This window comes from Hypomesus transpacificus, chromosome 24 (assembly GCF_021917145.1).
Source record: "Hypomesus transpacificus isolate Combined female chromosome 24, fHypTra1, whole genome shotgun sequence".
In the NCBI taxonomy this organism is placed as follows: Eukaryota; Metazoa; Chordata; class Actinopteri; order Osmeriformes; family Osmeridae; genus Hypomesus; species Hypomesus transpacificus.
This window is the reverse complement of record NC_061083.1, coordinates 5,242,036-5,262,632: the sequence shown is the minus strand read 5'-3', so window position 1 is coordinate 5,262,632 and position 20,597 is coordinate 5,242,036. Positions and strand designations below refer to the sequence as shown.

At 45.4% G+C, this 20,597-nt stretch overlaps 3 protein-coding genes across 3 annotated transcripts; 2 read left to right on the top strand and 1 right to left on the bottom strand.

Annotated features, from left to right (window-relative positions):
* The first annotated feature begins 94 nt into the window (after positions 1-94).
* LOC124486637 (kazal-type serine protease inhibitor domain-containing protein 1-like) lies at positions 95-4,062 on the top strand. Its single transcript, XM_047048374.1, is given in 5 exon segments — positions 95-1,007; positions 1,785-1,945; positions 2,462-2,522; positions 2,525-2,608; positions 3,320-4,062. Coding segments are annotated over 5 exon segments (912 nt in total). The 5' UTR covers positions 95-496; the 3' UTR covers positions 3,415-4,062.
* Positions 4,063-8,443: 4,381 nt separating this feature from the next.
* On the bottom strand, positions 8,444-15,460 carry LOC124486790 (docking protein 2-like). Its single transcript, XM_047048611.1, has 5 exons — positions 15,116-15,460; positions 14,317-14,628; positions 13,045-13,156; positions 10,187-10,359; positions 8,444-10,007 (listed from the first exon to the last, which is right to left on the bottom strand). Exons 1-5 carry the CDS (start codon positions 15,173-15,175, stop codon positions 9,006-9,008), a joined length of 1,659 nt encoding a protein of 552 aa, XP_046904567.1. The 5' UTR covers positions 15,176-15,460; the 3' UTR covers positions 8,444-9,005.
* Positions 15,461-15,916: 456 nt separating this feature from the next.
* Positions 15,917-19,568, top strand: rsph14 (radial spoke head 14 homolog). Its single transcript, XM_047048473.1, has 6 exons — positions 15,917-16,284; positions 16,901-17,003; positions 17,223-17,341; positions 17,909-18,134; positions 18,376-18,512; positions 18,882-19,568. Exons 1-6 carry the CDS (start codon positions 16,086-16,088, stop codon positions 19,118-19,120), a joined length of 1,023 nt encoding a protein of 340 aa, XP_046904429.1. The 5' UTR covers positions 15,917-16,085; the 3' UTR covers positions 19,121-19,568.
* Positions 19,569-20,597: the final 1,029 nt, after the last annotated feature.

Genomic DNA, 20,597 nt, shown 5'->3' with positions numbered 1-20,597 from the left:
TCTGAGGATGAAAGCTTGACTAGGTAGGCTGGTTCTCAATTCTACTGACAGGCATCCCACCCGCTGCTCTACATCTAGACCTTCAGTGCTGGGGGATGGGGAGCGCATGAGTTGCGTGAGAGAGGTTGGATCTATACTGACATCAAAGCAGCAGTACATCGCTACTGTATTCTACTCTGGTCCTCATCGCAGCCAGAGATGGGTGAATTTTCAAACCTCACTTTTTAAACCGGGTGAAAGTATTACCATTGTAGACTGACGTTGAATTGAATAGTATTCGTTTGTTTGGGGGGGAATCCAGGAGGAATGCACACTATTCTCAAGGGATTTAGCGTGGAACTCTTTTCAGCAATTCAACAACTTTGGGCTGTAGCCTAGATTCAAACCGACACACACACGACTGTAAAGGCAATGTAGTTTACTTTTTAACTGACTATTTGTCTATTTTTTTAAGCATATGTTCTTAATAATTTAGGCCACCAATTTCTGGAAGACCATGGCCACGCTCAACATGTCATGGGGAATATTTATTTGCGGAATACTATTGAACATCACACTGTGTGCGAGTTTCCCAAACAAACTTGATGATTTTGACACCGCCATCGACACGTTAGATTACGATCAAATAGAAGATGAGTATGACGATGGAAACAGCACCAATTGTGAAGACTGTATACCGGAGTTTTGTCCCGAGGCGATGGGATGCAGAGCTGGGTTCGTACTGGACACTTGCGGTTGTTGTAAGGAGTGTGGAAATTTAGAGGGACAGTCGTGTGACCTCGGCGACAGTAACGTCTTCTACGGTCTCTGTGGCGAGGATCTCTTTTGCCATGTGGACGACTTCAATCTAGGAGAGGGAGAGGTCGCGGAGCCCTTGTGCGCGTGTAATACTCAGGATGCGCTCTGTGGCTCAGACGGGCGGACGTACATGAACATATGTCAGTTTAAAGAGGCGTCGTTCTCAAACAAAAACCTCAAAGAAAAGAGCAAAGGCCCATGTAAAACAGGTAACATGTTTTGTGTGTTTAAAACTTCTAGGGCTTCATTGTTATACGTGCGTACTGCGCACAGTGTCTATTATTGTGTGAGTTGAGCAGGTTTCAGTGGGTGAAAATATACCTTGGAGAAAAAAAAAAGTTTAAAAAAAAAAACTGCACAGACGCTGTCACATAACTCATCTTCAAAGAGACATGGCAGTGCGCTTTGATTTAAAATGCTGCATGTCATCAGCGGGAAAATTATAAACTTTTCAATGAAGTTCCTTCGCGACATAAATGAGAGTGCTTAGCCGACAGAAATATGAACACGGTTTTAATGTCTGGAACCCCCTCCGAACCAGGTCTGGGAAACATGTTGTGTGTAATGTCTTTTCAATGTGTTTTTCCTTTGCCACCAGCGTAGTAGCCTCCCGTCCAGACGTCTGGGAGCTGGAGGAATCTGCCCCTCTCCCCCAGCTCCCAGGCCGGTGAGCCCAGCCTGTAATTTCCCCATGGCGGAGCAAGGAAAATTTATAGTTTTAAACAGCTCCAGGAGCCAAACCCTTAAAGACAACCCAGGAGTCTTTACAGAGGAAACCACTCGAGGAAAACACCTTGCTAACCTCTCTCTCCTTTCTCTCTCTCTCTCCCCCTCTCTATTTCCCTCTTTCTCTCTCTCTCTCTCTCTCTCTGCCTCTTTCTTTCTGTCTCTCTCTCTTTCACTTTTTCTACCTCCACTGTCTCCCTCATTCTCTGCTCCTTACCACCCTATACTTCTCTCCACCCCCTTCCTTCTTTTCCTTTCAGTTCCTATCATAAAAGTGCCTCCCCAGAATCTAGTGAACCAGACAGGCAGCACCATGGTGTTCCTGTGCGAGGTCTTTGCCTTCCCCATGGCCCTCATAGAGTGGAGGAAGGAAGGAAAGGACGCCCTACTGCCTGGGGATGACCCTCACATCTCGGTCCAGGTGAACCAGGGAGACAGTTAACATTCCCTTGTCAAATATGTCAAATATGGTATTTGTTAGAACAGCTGCTAAGCAGAACCTACGTTACACCAAAGTTTAAAGGTTCAGATGTTTTAAGACCACTTACATTTTACATTTAGACTTACATTTAGTTCATTTGGCAGATATAAATTGTGCATATAGAACAAACAGTTGATCAGAAGTGCATGGTTCCAATGGTACATCAATCGTTCGCGCCAGATCAAAGCAGTACGTCTTGTAAACAGGTAACATGTAAAACAGGTAACATGTTTTGTGGGCTTCATTACTACACGTGCGTACTGCGCACAGGGTCTATTAGTGTGTGAGTCGAGCAGGTTTCAGACGGTGAAAATGTACCTTGGAGAAAAAACGAAGTAAAAAAAACCAGCACAGACGCCGTCACATAACTCATCTTCAAAGAAACATGCCAGTGTCGTTTTTGTCTGACTGAGGTCTCAGTTAGTAATCCCGTTCTCCCTCTGTGATGCTGTGCAGTCTCGAGGGGGGCCCATGAAGTTTGAGCTGTCCAGCTGGCTGCAGATTGAAGATGCCAGTCCAGGGATTCTGGAACGTACCGCTGCATTGCACGTAACAACCTGGGGAGTGTCTCTGCTACTGCCGTGCTAGGGGTCCTGGGACCAGGTGGGTGCAGTGGAGGTGGTTCGAGGACATCCCCTTGTTTCAGACGGTCGAAGGTTTGACTTAATTAGCATGTCTTATGCACCCAGTGGTCTTGTTGGGGTATTACTGAATGGCAATGCTGCATTTCTGCTGTTCTTTTAGGTCCAAATCTCGAAACATAGTGCTGACTGTAATATAAAAATGCTTGTGCAAGCCTTGACAGACACTTTATTGTTAGATTCTAGCTGCCAGGAACTCTGTTGGCCAAACAAGCAGAGCTTTCCCAATAATAGTCATGGTAGGATTAGCAGAGAGCTAACTGATTCCAGATACACGTCCAGAGCTGAAAGCTCAGCTGTCAAAAAGGTCAACTGATCATATCAGTAGATATCATATCACTAGGGTTTAAGACCTATCCAGGTACTCTATAGGTGAGTCTGGGTATATTCTAGACATCCTTCATACCTGAGCTTCCTGAGGTAATGTCTAATTCAACATAATTGGGTTGGTGAAAGCATCTGCTTTCCCACAAAACCGTGACCCATCTCGGCACAGCTCATCACTGATTTCTCCATCGTAGAGAAAGGAGGAAGGGGGGAAAAAGAAGGATTTTTTTTTTTGTTTCATTTTTAAGACATGACTACATACAGTCAAGAACAGGGCCAACATAAGAATCTAAGCTCCTGTTCCCTGTGTTGATGATGTCTCCTCCTCATGTTGTTGTGTCTCCAGAGGACATGTCGGCCTACGTGAGGGACAGCATGGTGGAGATGACAGACATGATGGACTACAGCCCCTCCAGGAACTACGAGGAGGATTACTACTAACTCTTGTCAAAGCCTGGTAACCACGGTTACCAGTCAGTTTCTGTTGGTTGTGAAACCAACTCCCATTAAGGACATTCGTTGACAACACTTTAGCTACAGTCGGAAATCTCCTCTTCCTCTGAGACTCTGATAACAGCATTTGGCAGAAGCAGATAATATATCATACAGTAAATTATACACCTGCAACCTGAACTTAATTCTCTATTACTGTTTTAGGAAGATTTGAAAGTGAGAAACAGCTATGGATGTGAATCACAACAATGTTAAATGATGTTCAGCGTGTATGCAGACAGACCTTGTTCATGCACTCATGTCATCCCATGGTGAGTGTGTGTACGTTTTGAGTGTGTGTGTGTGTCTATATATATATTCATATATATATATATACAGTCCCCATACAGCTGAGCAAGAGGAATGAATGTTCCTTTGTTCTGAATCCCTTCTCAGCCATTCCCCCTGCGACTATGAGGCACATTCCTGACCGTATGAAGGGTGTGCAGGAGAGAGAGAGTTACTCAGACGGCCTTCTCAATGTCTGGAGGACGGCTTAACCCTCCCTCTGGGACGGGACCCGCCTGTCTGCCTGTAGGTCTGCCTGTAGGTCTGTCTGCCTGTAGGTCTGTCTGCCTGTAGGTCTGTCTACCTGTAGGTCTCTCTGCCTGTAGGTCTGTCTGCCTGTAGGCCTGTCTGTGTGTGGCTCTGTCTCTAGGTCTGTCTGCCTGTAGGTCTGTCTGCCTGTAGGTCTGTCTGCCTGTACGTCTGTCTGTGTGTGGCTCTGTCTCTAGGTCTGTCTGCCTGTAGGTCTGTCTGCCTGTAGGTCTGTCTACCTGTAGGTCTGTCTGCCTGTAGGTCTGTCTGTGTGTGGCTCTGTCTCTAGGTCTGTCTGCCTGTAGGTCTGTCTGCCTGTAGGTCTGTCTACCTGTACGTCTGTCTCTAGGTCTGTCTGCCTGTAGGTCTGTCTTTGTGTGGCTCTGTCTCTAGGTCTTTCTACCTGTAGGTCTGTCTGCCTGTAGGTCTGTCTGTGTGTGGCTCTGTCTCTAGGTCTGTCTACCTGTAGGTCTGTCTTTTGGTCTGTCTACCTGTAGGTCTGTCTTTTGGTATGTCTACCTGTAGGTCTGTCTACTTGCAGGTCTGTCTCTAGGTCTGTCTTTTGGTCTGTCTACCTGTATGTCTGTCTTTTGGTATGTCTACCTGTAGGTCTGTCTGCCTGTAGGTCTGTCTGCCTGTATGTCTGTCCATCTGTAGGTCTGTCTGCCTGTAGGTCTGTCTGCCTGTATGTCTGTCCATCTGTAGGTCTGTCTGCCTGTAGGTCTGTCTGCCTGTATGTCTGTCTATCTACCTGTAGGTCTGTCTCTAGTTCTGTCTGCCTGTAAGTCTGTCTTTTGGTCTGTCTGCCTGTATGTCTGTCTACCTGCAGGTCTGTGTCTTGGTCTGTCTGCCTGTAGGTCTCTCTTTTGGTCTGTCTGTGTGTGGGTTTCTCTGTTGCTCTGTCTCTAGGTCTGTCTACCTGTAGGTCCGCCTACATGGGCATCTGGATGCAGAGTATCTGGAATGTATCCGCATTGTCGTTCTCTGTCTCAGAACTGGAAGCTATTATTCTGAAGGGCTGCGAGTTTCCCTCTCTCCTGTCTCTGCAGCGCTGGGTAGAAGTGTGTGCTCCCCAGGCTTTGGTGCAGCCCGGGAGAGAGAAAACAAGAGAGGAAGAGCAGAGAAAAGGATGGGAAAAGATGGATAGACTAAAGAAGAGAAGCAAATGGGAAAAGTCAGAGATACAGAGAAAGCTAGAGAGAGATACAGGGGCAGAGACAAAGGGATTAGAGCAGCGGCGTAACAAGGACTTGGCGGGCCCGAGTGCAGATCTCACCAACGGGCCCCTTACCGACCTATCGTCAGGCGAAATTATTGAGTTTTCAGTTTAGCGATGCGCAAGGAAATTTAGGCTACTCATGATGTACAATTAAGGGTAACGACTGCTCCTTCTATGTGAAGATAGATTACGGTTTTTTAAAAGTGAACGGCTCTGACTCGCGAGTCTTTGGCTCTAGATTATGCTTGCTACAACACGGAATGAGCATAATGGAACAGTCAGTCATGAGCCGACGTATCTGCGACGTTTGAAATAGAGCACAGAGATGAGAAGAAAATCTGATCATTTACCGAGGCTTATCCGACGTTATGAATGACGTTTCGATCTGTCATGTGTGCTATCTGGGTACTAGTAAAAAAAAACAGTCACTTCGATGGTGAATATTTAATTTTATGTTCGTTAGATATGCTAGTTTACATTTAGTCTATCTAGCTTTAGCTATTTTCCGACTACATCCTGCACAGTTTACTATATCTAACCTGGCCGCTGCCTGGTAGCCTAGGCCTATATATGCATTTTTATGACTTTTAATAGCCATGTCAACTGCATATACCAGACAGTAAACGTTATGTAATTATTAGCCTACCCTGGTGGCTGAGTTTCACACTCATTGCTGTTGCCGGGCTGGGGGTCAGACGTAGCGTCCTCTTCAACACGCTTCGCCACAATCCAAATGAGGATAGTTTTGACAGCTTTGCCATCCTTACATCTTGCTCTTTTCGTTCCTGCCGCTTTCTGGAGCCACTTTTATGTTAAAGGGCATGGCATGGGGTAGCCTAATTCGCTTCAAAACGCTAATGCAACACAACTGTAGTATCCCAACAACAACTGTCTGTGGTATTCCAACAACTGGATGGGAACAATCCTGTGTGGGTGGGCGGGAATCTTTGACAACAATATTACCCAGACATCCTTGCTATTTTTCGAGGGCAATATTACTTAATAAAAACGACATTTGTTTTATTCAGCAAAAGGCAAATGAGGAAAAATTAATTATTTGCTGTTGTTAACACTGACTGTTTTTAAAATGTTTATTGGGCAGGTGATAGCTCATAATTCTGAATAACTGACACCATAATTGAGAAATGTTTGCGAATTGATAAGACTAGATCATATGTGATCTTCAACTGGCGGTATTACAGCGGTGAAAGGGGCCAGGTCAGATTGCCTTAAGGGGCCCGGTCAAGTTGTCTCACTTTTACGGTGAGATCGAGGACGGGCCCCCTTTCGCCACGGGCCCTAGTGCAGCTGCACTCCTTGCACTCCCTATAGTTACGCCACTGGATTAGAGAGTGGATGAGAGAGAGACAGAGAGAAAAGGGGGGGAGAAAAAGGGGGAGAGGGTGAAGCAGGGAAGGAGAGGGTGCCCGACAGATGGTTTTAATGTTTCGGCCATGGAGCTTAGCTAGACAGACATGAATGAGAATCTCTCCGTCTCTTGTGTGCTGTTAGGTCAACAAGGCTCTGCTCAGTTCCACTTCCCGATATTAAATATTATCTATTGCTTCAGACTTGAGCTCTATATAACTACTCAGGAGGCAACTTGAGAAGTTCAGGAGACAAGCGTCTACCTGAGCAATGGGCTTACATTCCTGTCGGGTCGAACTTGCGCGATAGCCTCAACGTCCATAGAGATTTACTGTATTAAGCTGAGAATATGACTGGCATTATCAATATTGTTTATACACTGCTAGTATTATCAATGTTTTTAGTTAACTTTACTAAGCATACAGGATGCTGTATATAACACACATACATTATATATGTATACAGCTGTGGAAAAAATTAAGAGAGCACTGCATCTTTTTCTTTCATTTAAAAAAAGGTTGAGAAGGACAATTTTGAGTGAGGAACAGAAGGGTACAATTTTAAGTGGCCTCTTTGCATTTTTACCCTTCTGTTCCTCACTCAAAAGTGTCCTTTTCAACTTTTTTTTAAATGAAAGAAAACGGTGCAGTGGTCTCAATATGTTCCAGAGCTAAGAAATGAATGATTTGGTTTCTGGTGGTGATGCTTTGGATAGCAGCTGTAAACTGCACATTCTATAATCGTGAAAATGTATCATGTACTGTATTATAACTGGTGAACGGTTGCCTTCCAATTTATATGAAAACTATACTGTATAAATAATAAATGCCCAGTAATCACAGTCAGAGAGTGAGTTTGCGTGCCAACATAATCTTAGCTAAACACATGTGTCCACAAACAAACACACACTTTTAATTATTTAAGATCTTATACATAATCTTAGTTTCAGCCTGCCAGTAACCCTGTATCATCCTGCCATTTTCCATCCAGCTCTCCTATCATGCTGGTCCAAGCCCCTCTCTTCAACCATGCTGGTCCTAGCCCCTCTCTTTAACCATGCTGGTCCTAGCCCCTCTCTCCAACCATGCTGGTCCTAGCCCCTCTCTTCAACCATGCTGGTCCTAGCCCCTCTCTCCAACCATGCTGGTCCTAGCCCCTCTCTCCAACCATGCTGGTCCTAGCCCCTCTTACCAACCATGCTGGTCCTAGCCCCTCTCTCCAACCATGCTAGTCCTAGTCCAGCCCTCTAAGCAGAACTCCAGACAGTGGGGGAAGTGGGACTTCCGGTAAGGGGCTCACATTCAGCTGCATGGAAAATTGGAAAGAAAAGGAACTGGTGGTGAGATATGAGGAGGTTGATGTGAGAGACTGATGGGCACGGGTCACTCCACTCCCCCCGGGCTGCAGGCTTCATATCCTGAGCACTGAAAAGACATTAGTGGCAGAGCAACAGAGGCAGTCTGCCAGGGGGAGACCAGCCTGTGGTCTACTGACTGACAGGCTCCCAGCACAACTCCAAGCTGTGGAACACAATATACTACAATACCAGAATATACTACACAATATACACAATATACATGCTGGGGATCCAAGCTCTCTCTCTCTTTCAATTTATTTCTTTCCGTTGGAGGAAAACAGACGGAGGACATAAACAAAAACGTAGATAATTAACATTCTTTAAAAAATTGCAGAAGAAAAAGGAGAAAAAAGCTTATTTTACCCTCAGTGGCACATGGAACCCATCGGGAAATACTCCTAGATAATTACTTCCAATAGATCCAAATAATGCAAAAAAAGGTTCCAGGTTTGTTTACTCTTTCAATGTCCTATCAGTGCAAACAGACAAAGTAGACATCCAGAGGTCTCCAGGGCCACTTTTATTTCAAAATCTGCTATGATAATATACAAAGGTGATACTAGAAAGTCTTTATTATTAACAAAGCTAGGTTAAATAAGTGCTTACTTTACAAAGAATCCTTTGAGTTGAGCCAGATGTCAACTAAAAAAACTAAAAAATAAAACTCCAACTGCCACCTACTGCACAGAACATTGTACTACAAGAAGGAAATTCACATTTTGAAATAAGAATAAACTGTAGGATCCATAAGAGACAGAAATTCAAATAACTCAATCGATAAGTAGTGCTGGTGGAGCTGAAGTACTACATTGTTAAGTCTAATCAAAACTCTGCATTAAAATGTGCAGAACAGAAGTAGGAATATTTGAACGGTTAAATATGCTCTCCAATTCATACTATTCCAACAACGGTGTTTGTATGTGCAAGCATGTGTGTGTGTGTGTGTGCAAGCGTGTGTGTATGTGCAAGTGTGTGTGTGTGTGTGTGTATGTGCAAGCATGTGTGTGTGTGTGTATGTGCAAGCATGTGTGTGTGTGTGTGTGTGCATCCTCTTCTGCACTACTTGTCCATTTTCACCATCACATTATCATAGGGGGAGTCCTCTTCACTATCCTGATCCTCCAGATGAAAGGCTCTCTTTGGGGGCTTGGGTACGGCATAGTCGTCCACATGAGGGTTGTAGGGATACTCGTGGCCATTTGGATCAACCACAGTTCCCAGGCTCCTCCAGGCATTACCTCTGACCTCTTCCGGGTTGTCGTAGAGAGAGGCGGAGCCCGGGTGCTGTGGGGTGACCACTGCACAGCCCTCTGGCTCGTCGTAAATGTGTTCTGCCCTTTGATAGTTCGGTTTGGTGCCGTCTGACCTGCACGGAACCAGTGCTCTGACGGCTAGCTCGTCTATGCTGTCATAAAGCGGGTCGCGAGCCTCATCATCGCTACCCCCCGGCCTATCAGAGCCTGTGACCCAACGCACAAACGGCTGGGTATTTGCCATGTCAGCTATGATTTTCTTTGCAAGGGCATCGAAGGGAAGGGAGTATTCAGGGTCTTGGGGTAGCTTGGGGCTGGGGGGCTTGGGAGGCAGGGAGGTGTGCTCTCCCTTGTCGCCCCCCCTGTCCGCGGGAAGGGTGATCTCTGAGTAGGTCTGGCTCTCCTGGTTCAAAAGAGGGCAGCTGCATATTGGCTTCACCTGGTTCTTCCTGGGATTGGAGCCTCGGGTGTCCAACGTCAGGCTCTTCACCCCCGTTAAGAGCTTATCCACTGGGGGCTCCAGCCTGGCGTGGGGGGTCCCAGGTTGGTGGGGAAGTGAGGGCTGCACACCAGGCCCTTTGACGGTGCTGTAGATGCCGGGCTCGGATCCAGGCTGGGGCAGGGGGCGGGACTGGGGGGCTGGCTCCGTGTCCTGGCTTCCCGAGGCCTGTCGTAGGGGCTGCCTGGTCCTCTGGTGGTTGATGGCCATTTCCACGGCCTGGAACACTGCATTCCCCTGTTTGGTTTCAAACTCGAAACTTCCTTCGCCAGAGTCACACCTGCGCCCTGCCTCGAACGAGAACGTCAACTGTGAAGAGAAAAAGCCACCACGAAGGAGGATTGACAAGTGATCAGGCTAATCTTTATTGGTAATCATGTTTCCTCATCAAGTGACTCATTTTGATAATATAGATGTAAAACATACATCAAGCACATGCTCTTTCATGTTTTGGTCTTTTTAACTTTCCCACGTGAGCAGGAAGTTACCTTGTCGCGTCCGAAGCGCCGGAGGAAGCGGTACGGCCAGTTGTAGAGGACTTCCCCCGTCGAGGCGTCCTTCAGGATGAGGCTGTTGGCGTCAGTACGTAAGACGCAGGGTCCTCTCAACCTGCAGCGCTCGGAGGCCTCCGTCCTCCTCATCACCACCCGGAAGTCTATCACTGGGGGGAGGAGAGAGAAGAAGAGCAGAGAGAAAGCAGAGAGAAAAAGGTAAGAGTGGAAGAATGAACACTTTGGCCCAAGAGTGTGTGTATTTAAACATGGGGGAGGAGGGGGGATCGGACAGATGATAATGATACATCCAGTATGTTCCATGCAGACAGAGCATGTAGACGGTTAAGCGTTTTTCCACAGCCTCTCATCTCGTAAAAGTATCATTATTTTTCCTGTAAAACACTGCTGTTTCTGTTACTGTGGTTACCGATGTGGCGACCCAAAGCGTGTTTGAGTAGAGCTAAGGAGATCTGGAGGGGAGGGAGGGGGGCAGAGGTATTCGGACAGTTGTTCCTCAGAAGGGGGCTCATCCAAGGGAGGTGTGGGGGTTAGGGTTATCCCAAAGTGGCTCTGAGTGCCTGGTAGAGAAGCTACTTTGCAGACAGACTCACAGTTTGCTCAGTCTGTTAACTTGTTGAACCAAGGCTGTGAAGTGCTGATATTGTCATGGAAAATGTGGCTTGTTTGTAACTCAGTGCTTGTTTAATCATTCACTCTGTGTTTTGAAACTGTTCTGTGGAGCACATGAGGTAACACACACATACACACACACATCCGACAGACACACACACATATAAATGTGTACACACACATTCTACACACATATACCCACAGTACGTGTCTATTTATATACCCTACTGACACATATACACACACAAACACACACTGTATATGCACACACACACACATTTATACATGTACCCTAACACGCACTTTCATACACACAGAACCTTGTGAATTCCTGTTTTACACATTTTCTCAAGCAACGTTCACCACGACCAATTGAAAGACAGCGCCCACTTCCTCTACAGGCATCACCCCGCTTGTTCTAAAGATAGAAACATTGCAGCCATGTCACGGTGACTGATGCACAGTGGTTCTGCAACTGGCACCGGCACTTCCTCTTTCCCCTCGCTAGCTCTTGCCGTCTCTGCCCTGTCCTGTGGTCACATGGTATACAGTATACTATACAGGGGATAGAGTAAAGCATTTACAGAGCTGCCAACTCTCACGGTTTTGCTGTGTGACACACGCATTTCAACCATTTCTCATGCTCTCACGCCACACCTTGTATATCTCACGCTGAAAAGGCAACGCCAAACAAGTAGCCAATCTAACGTTGTAAACAGTAACGGACGACGTGCAGGTTAACGGAGTGAAGCAACATTGACGCGCAAACAGGGTTTGGAAAAGGTTTTGGAAGAAGTTGGCAGCCCTGCATTTAACAGATGGAGTTAAACAGTCGGATATATGGAACTGCAAAGACCTGAGAGGATATGACCCCAGCGCTTGAAGAACAGAGCCAGGCTTCACTGAGGATGCAAGGAGAGGAGATAGAGAGAAGAACAAGGAGAGCTTGCAGATGCTTGTGTCTGGGTGTCATGGAAGTGTGTGCGTGTGCATGTGTGTGTGTGTATGTGTGCCTTTGCCAGGTGTTGTCTCCAGGATGTTGAGGTCGGGAGCTGCTGCTTCCTCTGCTTGGCTGCTACTGTTGCTGAGTGTGCGTGTAGTGTTAAGATGCTTTAAGCTGCAGAATGGCCTACTGTACAACCTATGTAATGACCCCTGTAATGACCCCTGTAAGAACTCGCGTAAAAGTTCCTAAAAGGTCTCAGCTTTTTCCTTCTTTCTCCCTCCTTCTCTGGGTTTTTGTGTATCTGGTTACAGCCCCTCGGTAATGGAAATATACACTACCAGTCAAAAGAATGGGAAAATATGTCTAAACTGTTGACTGGTACTATATATATATATATACACACCAATTAAAACATACATAAACATATACCAATTTTATACCCCCCAAAACATTTTTTTCTGTTTAAAATAATGACCCTGTCTACCGTCATTGTCTCATAACTTATGATTCTTAAAGAGAAAAATGTAAAGTCTGTATTTGATTCGAAGTTCGGAGGAAGTCAGCTTCTCGCAGATAAGTTAGTGGTCATTTTGCAAAACAGGGGAAGGGTGTCGTGGGACTGGAGTGATGTACTCAACCACAGGAAGAGGAACCAGCCACCTCCACTGTGCACTGCTGATGCTACAACTAACTACTTCTGTTATTAATAGTCTGTCCAAAAAGAGGATGAGAGCTGACTGGTGAGCCACATCACAGACCCCAAAATATTTATTGCCATAGACAGAATGCCAAAAAAAGTTAGCGTTTTTAAATGAAAGTGACAGAAGTAAATGAGGTTTCCAAAATATAATTTGCGCATTTATAAAAATAAGTCAATTCTCATTGGTTTCATATCCGATACAGTATGTTGACCACTGGGAAAAGAAATGGCTGCATATCCTAAACTTCCTCTCTGCAGGATGTAGGTCTTTGACAGTGTGTGTGGGTGTCTGTGAGTTAGTGTGTGAGTTAGTGAGTGTGTGTGTGAGTTTTTGAGGTTCATGTAGTTGAACTGTAACTCGTTTAACTACATGCTCTTATGGTTCTTGCCTTTGGCACTTTTTTGGTTTTTCACAATATATGCTTCATGTTTTGGCTACCCGCAATGTTTGGGGCTATCTCGTTGTTATGATCAGTGACCTATGCACTTTTGTAAAGCTATCTCTTGAAAGTCGCTTTGGATAAAAGCGTCTGCTAAATGAATAAATGTAAATGTAGTGTGTAGTCGTAGACTCACCAGTGTCTCTTCCACCGTAGAGAAGGTTGTCCTCCATACCCTGTTCTGGTGGCTCCACATTTGATCTTTGTACACTATTCCGTTTCGTCCCTCCTCGATCACCCCAGTTTGACTACAGAGGACACACACATCACTCTGTTATTGCACTAACAGGATAAGCTGCCTATCAGACAGGCCTTTTACGCCCTTGCTTTTAACTTACCTCCAATGTTCCGTCATTCCCATGGAAATCACTTGCAGTGAGCTTGTTTGTTTGTGTTTTTGTTATATCTATTTATTTTATGTATTTTTATGTATCAATGTAAAGCACTTTGGCTTCCCCTGTGGTTTTAAAAAATGTGCCATATATATATTAAGTTGATTGATTGAACCCTACGCTAGTTTCCTCAAGGATCACAATGACTCTTGCTTAGACTGTTGCTCTTGTTGGTTAGTGGTAGCTAATTTAAACTGTTGTATTCTATTTTAGTTAATCCAGTTTTGATTGCTTTCCTACAGGTACACTTTCACTTAGAGATTCATGTTGTGTAATTGTAACTTGCTTAACTACATGCTCTTATGGTTTCTTCCCTTTAGCACTTATTTTTTGGTTGTTCACAATGTGTACTTCTTGTTTTTGGCAACCCGCAATGCTTTGGGGCTATCTTGTTGTTATCATCAGTGACCTATGCACTTTGTAAAGCTCTCTCTTGGAAGTCCCTTTGGATAAAAGCGTCTGCTAAATGAATAAATGTAAATGTAAATGATTGATTGAAGTTACCTTTGCACAGATATAAAGAGTCTTAAGAATGAGGCTGTGCGTCTCTTCATGAGGTTACACTTGTGGGAGACTGTGGTTGAGATACCCCAAAAGGTTTTGCCAAAACATTCAAACCACTTCCAGCATATCTGTCGGTCTGACTGAGGGGAACAACACAGGCTTGTTGTTTAGTTCCTGAATATTGTATTTGCATTTTGAATCTTCTGTGGCATTTATAAGGAAGTGTACTGTGTCGCTTCTTGTCAACAGTACAGTACATACTAGGTACATCGAGAGCATTACAGCTACATTACATTACAGAGGACCAGAGAATAGGGTTCATGTTTTGTGTGGGCCCCATCACTATAACCTGATGAAACACAAAACTGCCCTGTTTCCATTATTCTGTTATTCTATGGAAAGCTTTGAAGGACTGCATGAGTTTGTGAGCGTGTGTGTGTGTGTATGTGTGTGTGTGAATGCCCGACTGACCGTCCGACAAACCGAATCACTAAACGAGCAACCAAACTCACAGGAAAAGATATTTCGCACAGCTTCTGTATCCAGTCATCCATCCCAGCCGTCTCCACGGCAAAGACAAACAACTTCTCGGTCGTTTCCACCAGGAAGGGAGCACAGTCCCTCGGACATCCCTCCGTCTCCATCTCCGTCACCCGGATACAGTTGCTCAGACGGATGACCTTCTTGTGCTCCTGCTGTTTCTTCAGGCTTCGATCGGAGCGGTCCATGGTACCGGATCCTCCGTCTTTGCACTCCCAGAACTCCATGCGGGAAATGGAGCAGGTGCTCTCCCGATACAGAACCGACCACACCCTCTTCCATTTCTAAAGGGAAGCGACAGGAAGAGACCACGGGTCAGATAGGAAGGTAGACACTCAGAAGGACAGGTCAACTATGTGGAGCAGAACCTACCAGCTAAATTATACTATTTAATGTATATACTAAGTTAACTAGAATTGTTATGAAATGTATCTTAGCGCGTTGTAAAGCGACGTGTCTCAAATCAACTTGCAACCACCAGATATTCTATGAATGTCACACAGAATGGAAGTTTATCAGTTAAACCACAAGGACAAGGATTTGTGCCTAAATTATAAACACACTCAGTTAGTTAGGCTACTCTGTTTTGTATCTTTCAACATCATAACCTCATCCAGGCAAAGGCACCAACATGTTAACTCTCGATGACCATGTATGAGGCTGCCTTTTTTTGACAGTACTGTACACCACAACACTCAACACAACTATTCTATCTCTAGCAACCTAGCAAACACGGAAAGTGTGTGTGTAGTGTAGTGTAGTGTGTCCCACCTTGCCAAACCGTTGTTGCTGAAGAAACAGCATCCCTTGCTTCCTTATGTCCTCCTCCATGGTAGAGCAGCTTGGTCTGTTCTTCTCCTCTAAAACCACCGCTAAACTCTCTTGTCCTTTGACTGTTCTTCAGCCCACTTTTACCCTCTTCTCTCCCAGTTCCGCATACACCACGTCTCTCCTCTCCTTCTCTCTCTCTCTCTCTCTCTCTCTCTCTCTCTCTCTCTCTCTATCTCTCTATTTGCATACACCAACCACTCTCCCTCCTCTCCACCTCCAACTGTTGATTTAGTCCTCTCTCAATTCTGCAGCGTCGCCTAACCCCCCAAAGGCTGCACTGTCTAGATGACGCATGCAGGCACCACAAGTTCCCCATCATGCTATTTCCTGCTTGCTCTGCAATAGCATGTCGACACAGTGTAGAAGCTGTGCCTGTGTCTTTCTGTGGGGTTCATGCTTTCTTGATCAACCGAATGTCACAACAAATACTTATTTGTTCTAAATAAATAAATACATAAATAAATAGATAAAAAAGAGGAATAAGGGATATTTTCAGAACGGCCTGAGGCCAAACTGAGCACATCTTTCCAAATAAATAAATACATTCCAAATAGACATTCTTTCCAAGTTGCGACACCATAAGAGGCCATGCATCCATTCGATTGCAGAGGTTTTCCCATTTTCTATATAGGCATATAGATATATAAATAGACTAGGTTTTGGATCCCACCACTCAAAATAAACCATGTGATACAATTTTTTATTTGTGCGTAGCAGACCTAATGGTCTGTAGCCTGCTCTTGACTGTTTACAACCGTTACTTAGCAACGATGTTTCGTGTGTTCGTCGGTGGGCAGCGGGCTAGATTAGAGCGACTGTAGATATGCTATTCAGAAATATTTAATTTAGGAATACGTTTGGCCTTTCTACCAAAAGTACTGAATATAGTGAACGGTTGGAGGTTTGGGAAATGGGCAGCACTCGTATTTCAGAGCAGTTACCTCCGCTAATTGACCCGACGCAGGCACCTGTTGCATTCGGTAACAGAGCCCTTCCGCGACTCTCCATGGAGCTGCAGGACCCTCATCTGTACATCCGACAACGCGCCCTAACAGCACTGTGTGACATAGTTCATGATCCAGAGAGAGCTTACGAAGCCATCCATAATGGTAATGTACATTTATTTAGGCTTTACCTAGATAATTACGATGAGTAGAAATTAGCTACAAAAACTGTGCTATGTTTTGGTAGGGAGTCTCGATAACTGTACTTCAGTGGCGATTTTAGACCCTTTTTAGGGGGGCTCAAAGTGTAATCTCAGTCAGTACCCCTAAAAATAATAATATATATATTTTAAATATATTGTTTTTTATCATTTGACGCTGATACTTCATGACAAAAGGGACATCCTTTGTTTTTTAATTCATTTATTATTTTGCATAATAATACATACATGTATCAATTGTTATCCAGTTAAATTAGGGATTTAGCACTTTTGCAAGGCACTGTATTCATGTCACATTCTAATTGGGGGCTGAGCACCCCTAAAGGTCTGATCCCAGAATCGCCCCGGCTGTACTTGCAAGTGATAATTCCAATATTCCGTGAATAAGTAAACTACTGAAGCCTAAAGTTATTTTCGAGTCTAATGAACTGCCCACGCATTCTCTCGAATGAAATTCAATTTGGCTACCTGAATTAAAAGTGGGGCATGTGCTCTCAACATCCTGTGTTATGTGTAACATTCTTTCTTCATGACAACAGAACCATCTCATTTTGTTCCAGGCTGTTTGGAGATACTGAAAGGGTTGCTGAAAGACAAGGACAGCTCAGTGAGAATTAAAACCACAGAAGTACTCTCCCTCATGGCGTCCCATAATGTGGGAAGGTGAGTGACGTTATTTTCAACATTTGTAATCATCCAGGGTACCATCAAAGACTTGTCTTAGTTGCAGGTTCAGCCATGTCAACAAGGCGTATTCTTGGTCTCCCTACCATCCTTAAAACAGTAGATGGCAGCCTAATACAGAGTGGTGTTGAAAGGGATTACATGTGGCCTTTGTGTACGTGTGTATGTGTGTCGCTCTGTGTGTGTGTGTCTCTCCAGAGAAGCCTTCCTGAAGTTGAACGTGTTAGACCCTCTCTCTGACCTACTGGATGAGCCTGTGGTCACCTGTCGTAAGAACATGCACACGACCCTCAAGATAATGGCAGAGTTTCCGGCAGGTATTTGTGACATATGTATTACTCTGAAAACCACCTGGAGGATATTCCATCAATGTCGCAAATGAAATCTGTGCTTACACAAACCGAAACCTCGCTCAAATAAACGTCAACTTGGACTTAAGCCTCAAACCGACACTCAGTTGCGGAGTCAGATGGTTGTCCTGGTGTCTAGGGGTGTCCAGGGTCACATTTTCTGACAAAAGCTATTAAAATATGTGCCCTCTTGTGCCTAGGTATTTTTTGAAAGGTTGAAAAGTTTTTTTGTTGTGTGTGAATAACGTTTTTTTTTATCAACTATCAAAATATGTGATATATTTATACATATATTTTTTTTTAAACATTGAAATAGAAAAAAAAATCTATCTGACAACAGCTATCAAAATATGTGACCTCTTTTGCCAAGACACAGTGTGTGTGTGTGTGTGTCCGTGACTGTGTGTTTAACTCAGTTCGGGTGTGCCCGTGACTGTGTGTTTAACTCAGTGTGTGTGTGTGTGTCTGTGACAGTGTGTTTAACTCAGTTCGGGTGTGCCCCTGACTGTGTGTTTAACTCTGTGTGTGTTCCAGGCGCAGCCCACATGGTGTCTCTGGGCCTGGTCCCCCGGCTGGTCATGAAGCTGCCAGCTGAGCAGGAGGATATCCGAGCCCTGATCCTGGCCACCCTCAGCTCCTGTGTGAGGGTGGACGCCCTGCCGGCCCTGGCCAGCAACGGGGTCTCGGTCCTGGGAGAGCAGCTCTCTCACCCCTCCCCGGACATCCGCAGGGAAGCCGCTTCAGCCATGATGGGCATCAGGTCAGCATCTCTGTCGTAGCCTGCTAAACTAAGGCCAAGTATTATACGACTTGCAGATACAGTCAAATACTTACAATGACTCCACATAGTGTTGTGATTCCAGTAAAACAGCACCAGCCTTGCAAACTCTGTGACATATCATCAACAAATCAGTGTTTATTCTGAACTCACTGAACCTGTCCTCTCCACCCTGTTCTCTCTCCCCCACACATCCCGCACCCCTCCCCCCTCCCCCCGCCAGTGTCCCGCCCGAGGGGAAGCACAAGGTGTGTGAGGAGGGGGTACTTCCTCTTCTGGTCACGCTGCTTTCAGACAGTGATCCCGGCGTCACCGCCAGCGCTGCTGGGACCATCATGAACACCGCTGTCATCTCTAAAGGTGCACACATCTATTCTCCACTGTCATTGCGTCATTTAGCAGAGGTTTCCCTCTCCTGTACGCCTGTCCTACCCTCTCACCCCCCCCCCCCCCCCCACGCCCTGCTATCTACCCCCTGTCTTCTACCACAACCCCCTGACCTCTGCCCTCTGCTACACTTCCTTGTCTTCTACACCCTCACCCCACCTATGTTCTCTGATAACTACCCCATCTTATACCCCCCCTGCACCTCTTCCCACTCTTATCTACCCCGTCTTCTACAACCCCCATCCCCCATCTTCTATAACCCCACCCCACCCCATCTCCTCCCCCATCCCCTTCCACTACCCCCTGCCTTATGTACCCCCTGCCCCTCCCTTTCGCCTACAGGGAAGTACCAGGCCCTGAAGGCAGGTGCCCTCCCCCCGCTCCTGGCCCTGGTGGGCAGCGAGGACCTGGCGGTGTGTGCCAACGCGTTGCGGGCCCTGACGGTGCTGGCAGAGGCTCCACGTGCTCGGACGGAGCTGCTGGAACACGTGCCCCTCCTGGAAACACGCCTCAGTCACCCCGCTGACATCATACGCCGCGCCGCGCAAACCGCCATCAGTGTCGTGTCCTGGACCCCCTGAGAGGCACGAGGACACACACACACACATCTCCTGGACACGCTACAAGAGCTGGAGGGGTGACACACACACACATATACACACACACGTGGACATATTGTGTACACAGACTCGGAGGAATGGAGACTAGCCGCTCCCTTCCCCTGTTTCTCCATCTTTCTCGGTTCTCGTTATTACTCTCTCCTCCATATCACCCTTGTCTGTCACTCTGTTTCTCACCATCGACTCCTCTATCGCTCTCCCTGTAAATCAACTTAATTGCTTTTCTCTCACACACACTTACAGAAGTGCATCCCTGCCACCTCGGTGCACACACATGCATACACAAGCACACACATGCACACACATGCATACACAAGCACACACATGCACACACATGCATACACAAGCACACACATGCACACACATGCATACACAAGCGCCACACAATTTATTGTTTATCTTTGTGATCAGTGCCAGGTTTATGCAAATAAACTCATGAAAGATAATTACATGTCTACATATTTATGCTTGATCTCCAACCCCTTCTCCACCCACAGTTTTGTCCATCCATCACCCCCCCCCCTCCTGTCTGTAAGGCATCCTCGTCACCTTGGTGATCTAAGAGCACAGAACACATTGATTTACAAGAGCAGTTGTATGGTACCATGCCATTCAGTCTGTTAAACCCTCACTCACACTTAGAATGTTCTGCTGGATTTACTAGGTCATAAAAATAAGAGTAGAATAAGTAACATAATCAAGTATTTCACCAAATGTCCTTTAAATGACATGGCTGTGTGGAATCACTTGACATAAGATTTTTAAGGAAATCCAGCATATTTATTTTTTGGAACACTTTGCTACATGACCTGTTAGTTCGCTTGTCATCGGTATAAAAGATAGATAAAGATTTTGTATGTTTTCCAGGTTACTCGGCCATCTGGAATACAAGTACCGCACCATATTGTTATATCTTGATGCCCGAAGCAAGTGAAATCAAACAATGATCTTTGCTCTGATCTAAAAGTAGCTTTAGGGCAAATATCTGTCTTTCAAAGTCCTATTTCTAAAGCTGAAACGTTTGACCGCTCTCATTAAATGGGCATTTTGTTTAGAACCACTAGAATTAGGGTCAGCTGCAGCACAGGGCATTTTGAAAGTATGCTTCCTAAGTCTTTAACTGGCAAGCAATCCAAACGTGATATAATGTGTAGCTGGTTTTCATCAAGCCACAGCCACATTGTTATCCGTTGTCATGAGGCTAATGATGATAAGGTTGTCCCTTATAGCCTGCTAATCATGCCATTACCCACCATAGTTATCCACCAGCTGGGTCCATCCATAGCTTCAGATGCAATTGTTTCTGTCATTGCCTACATGAGTTGGGGAGAACAAGCTGAATTCACACGTTTTTATTCGTAGCTAACAGTGAAAACATTTTAAAACATAGGCTACATTCTCTTTCCTTAACAATAAATGACTATGAGGAGCATGCCAG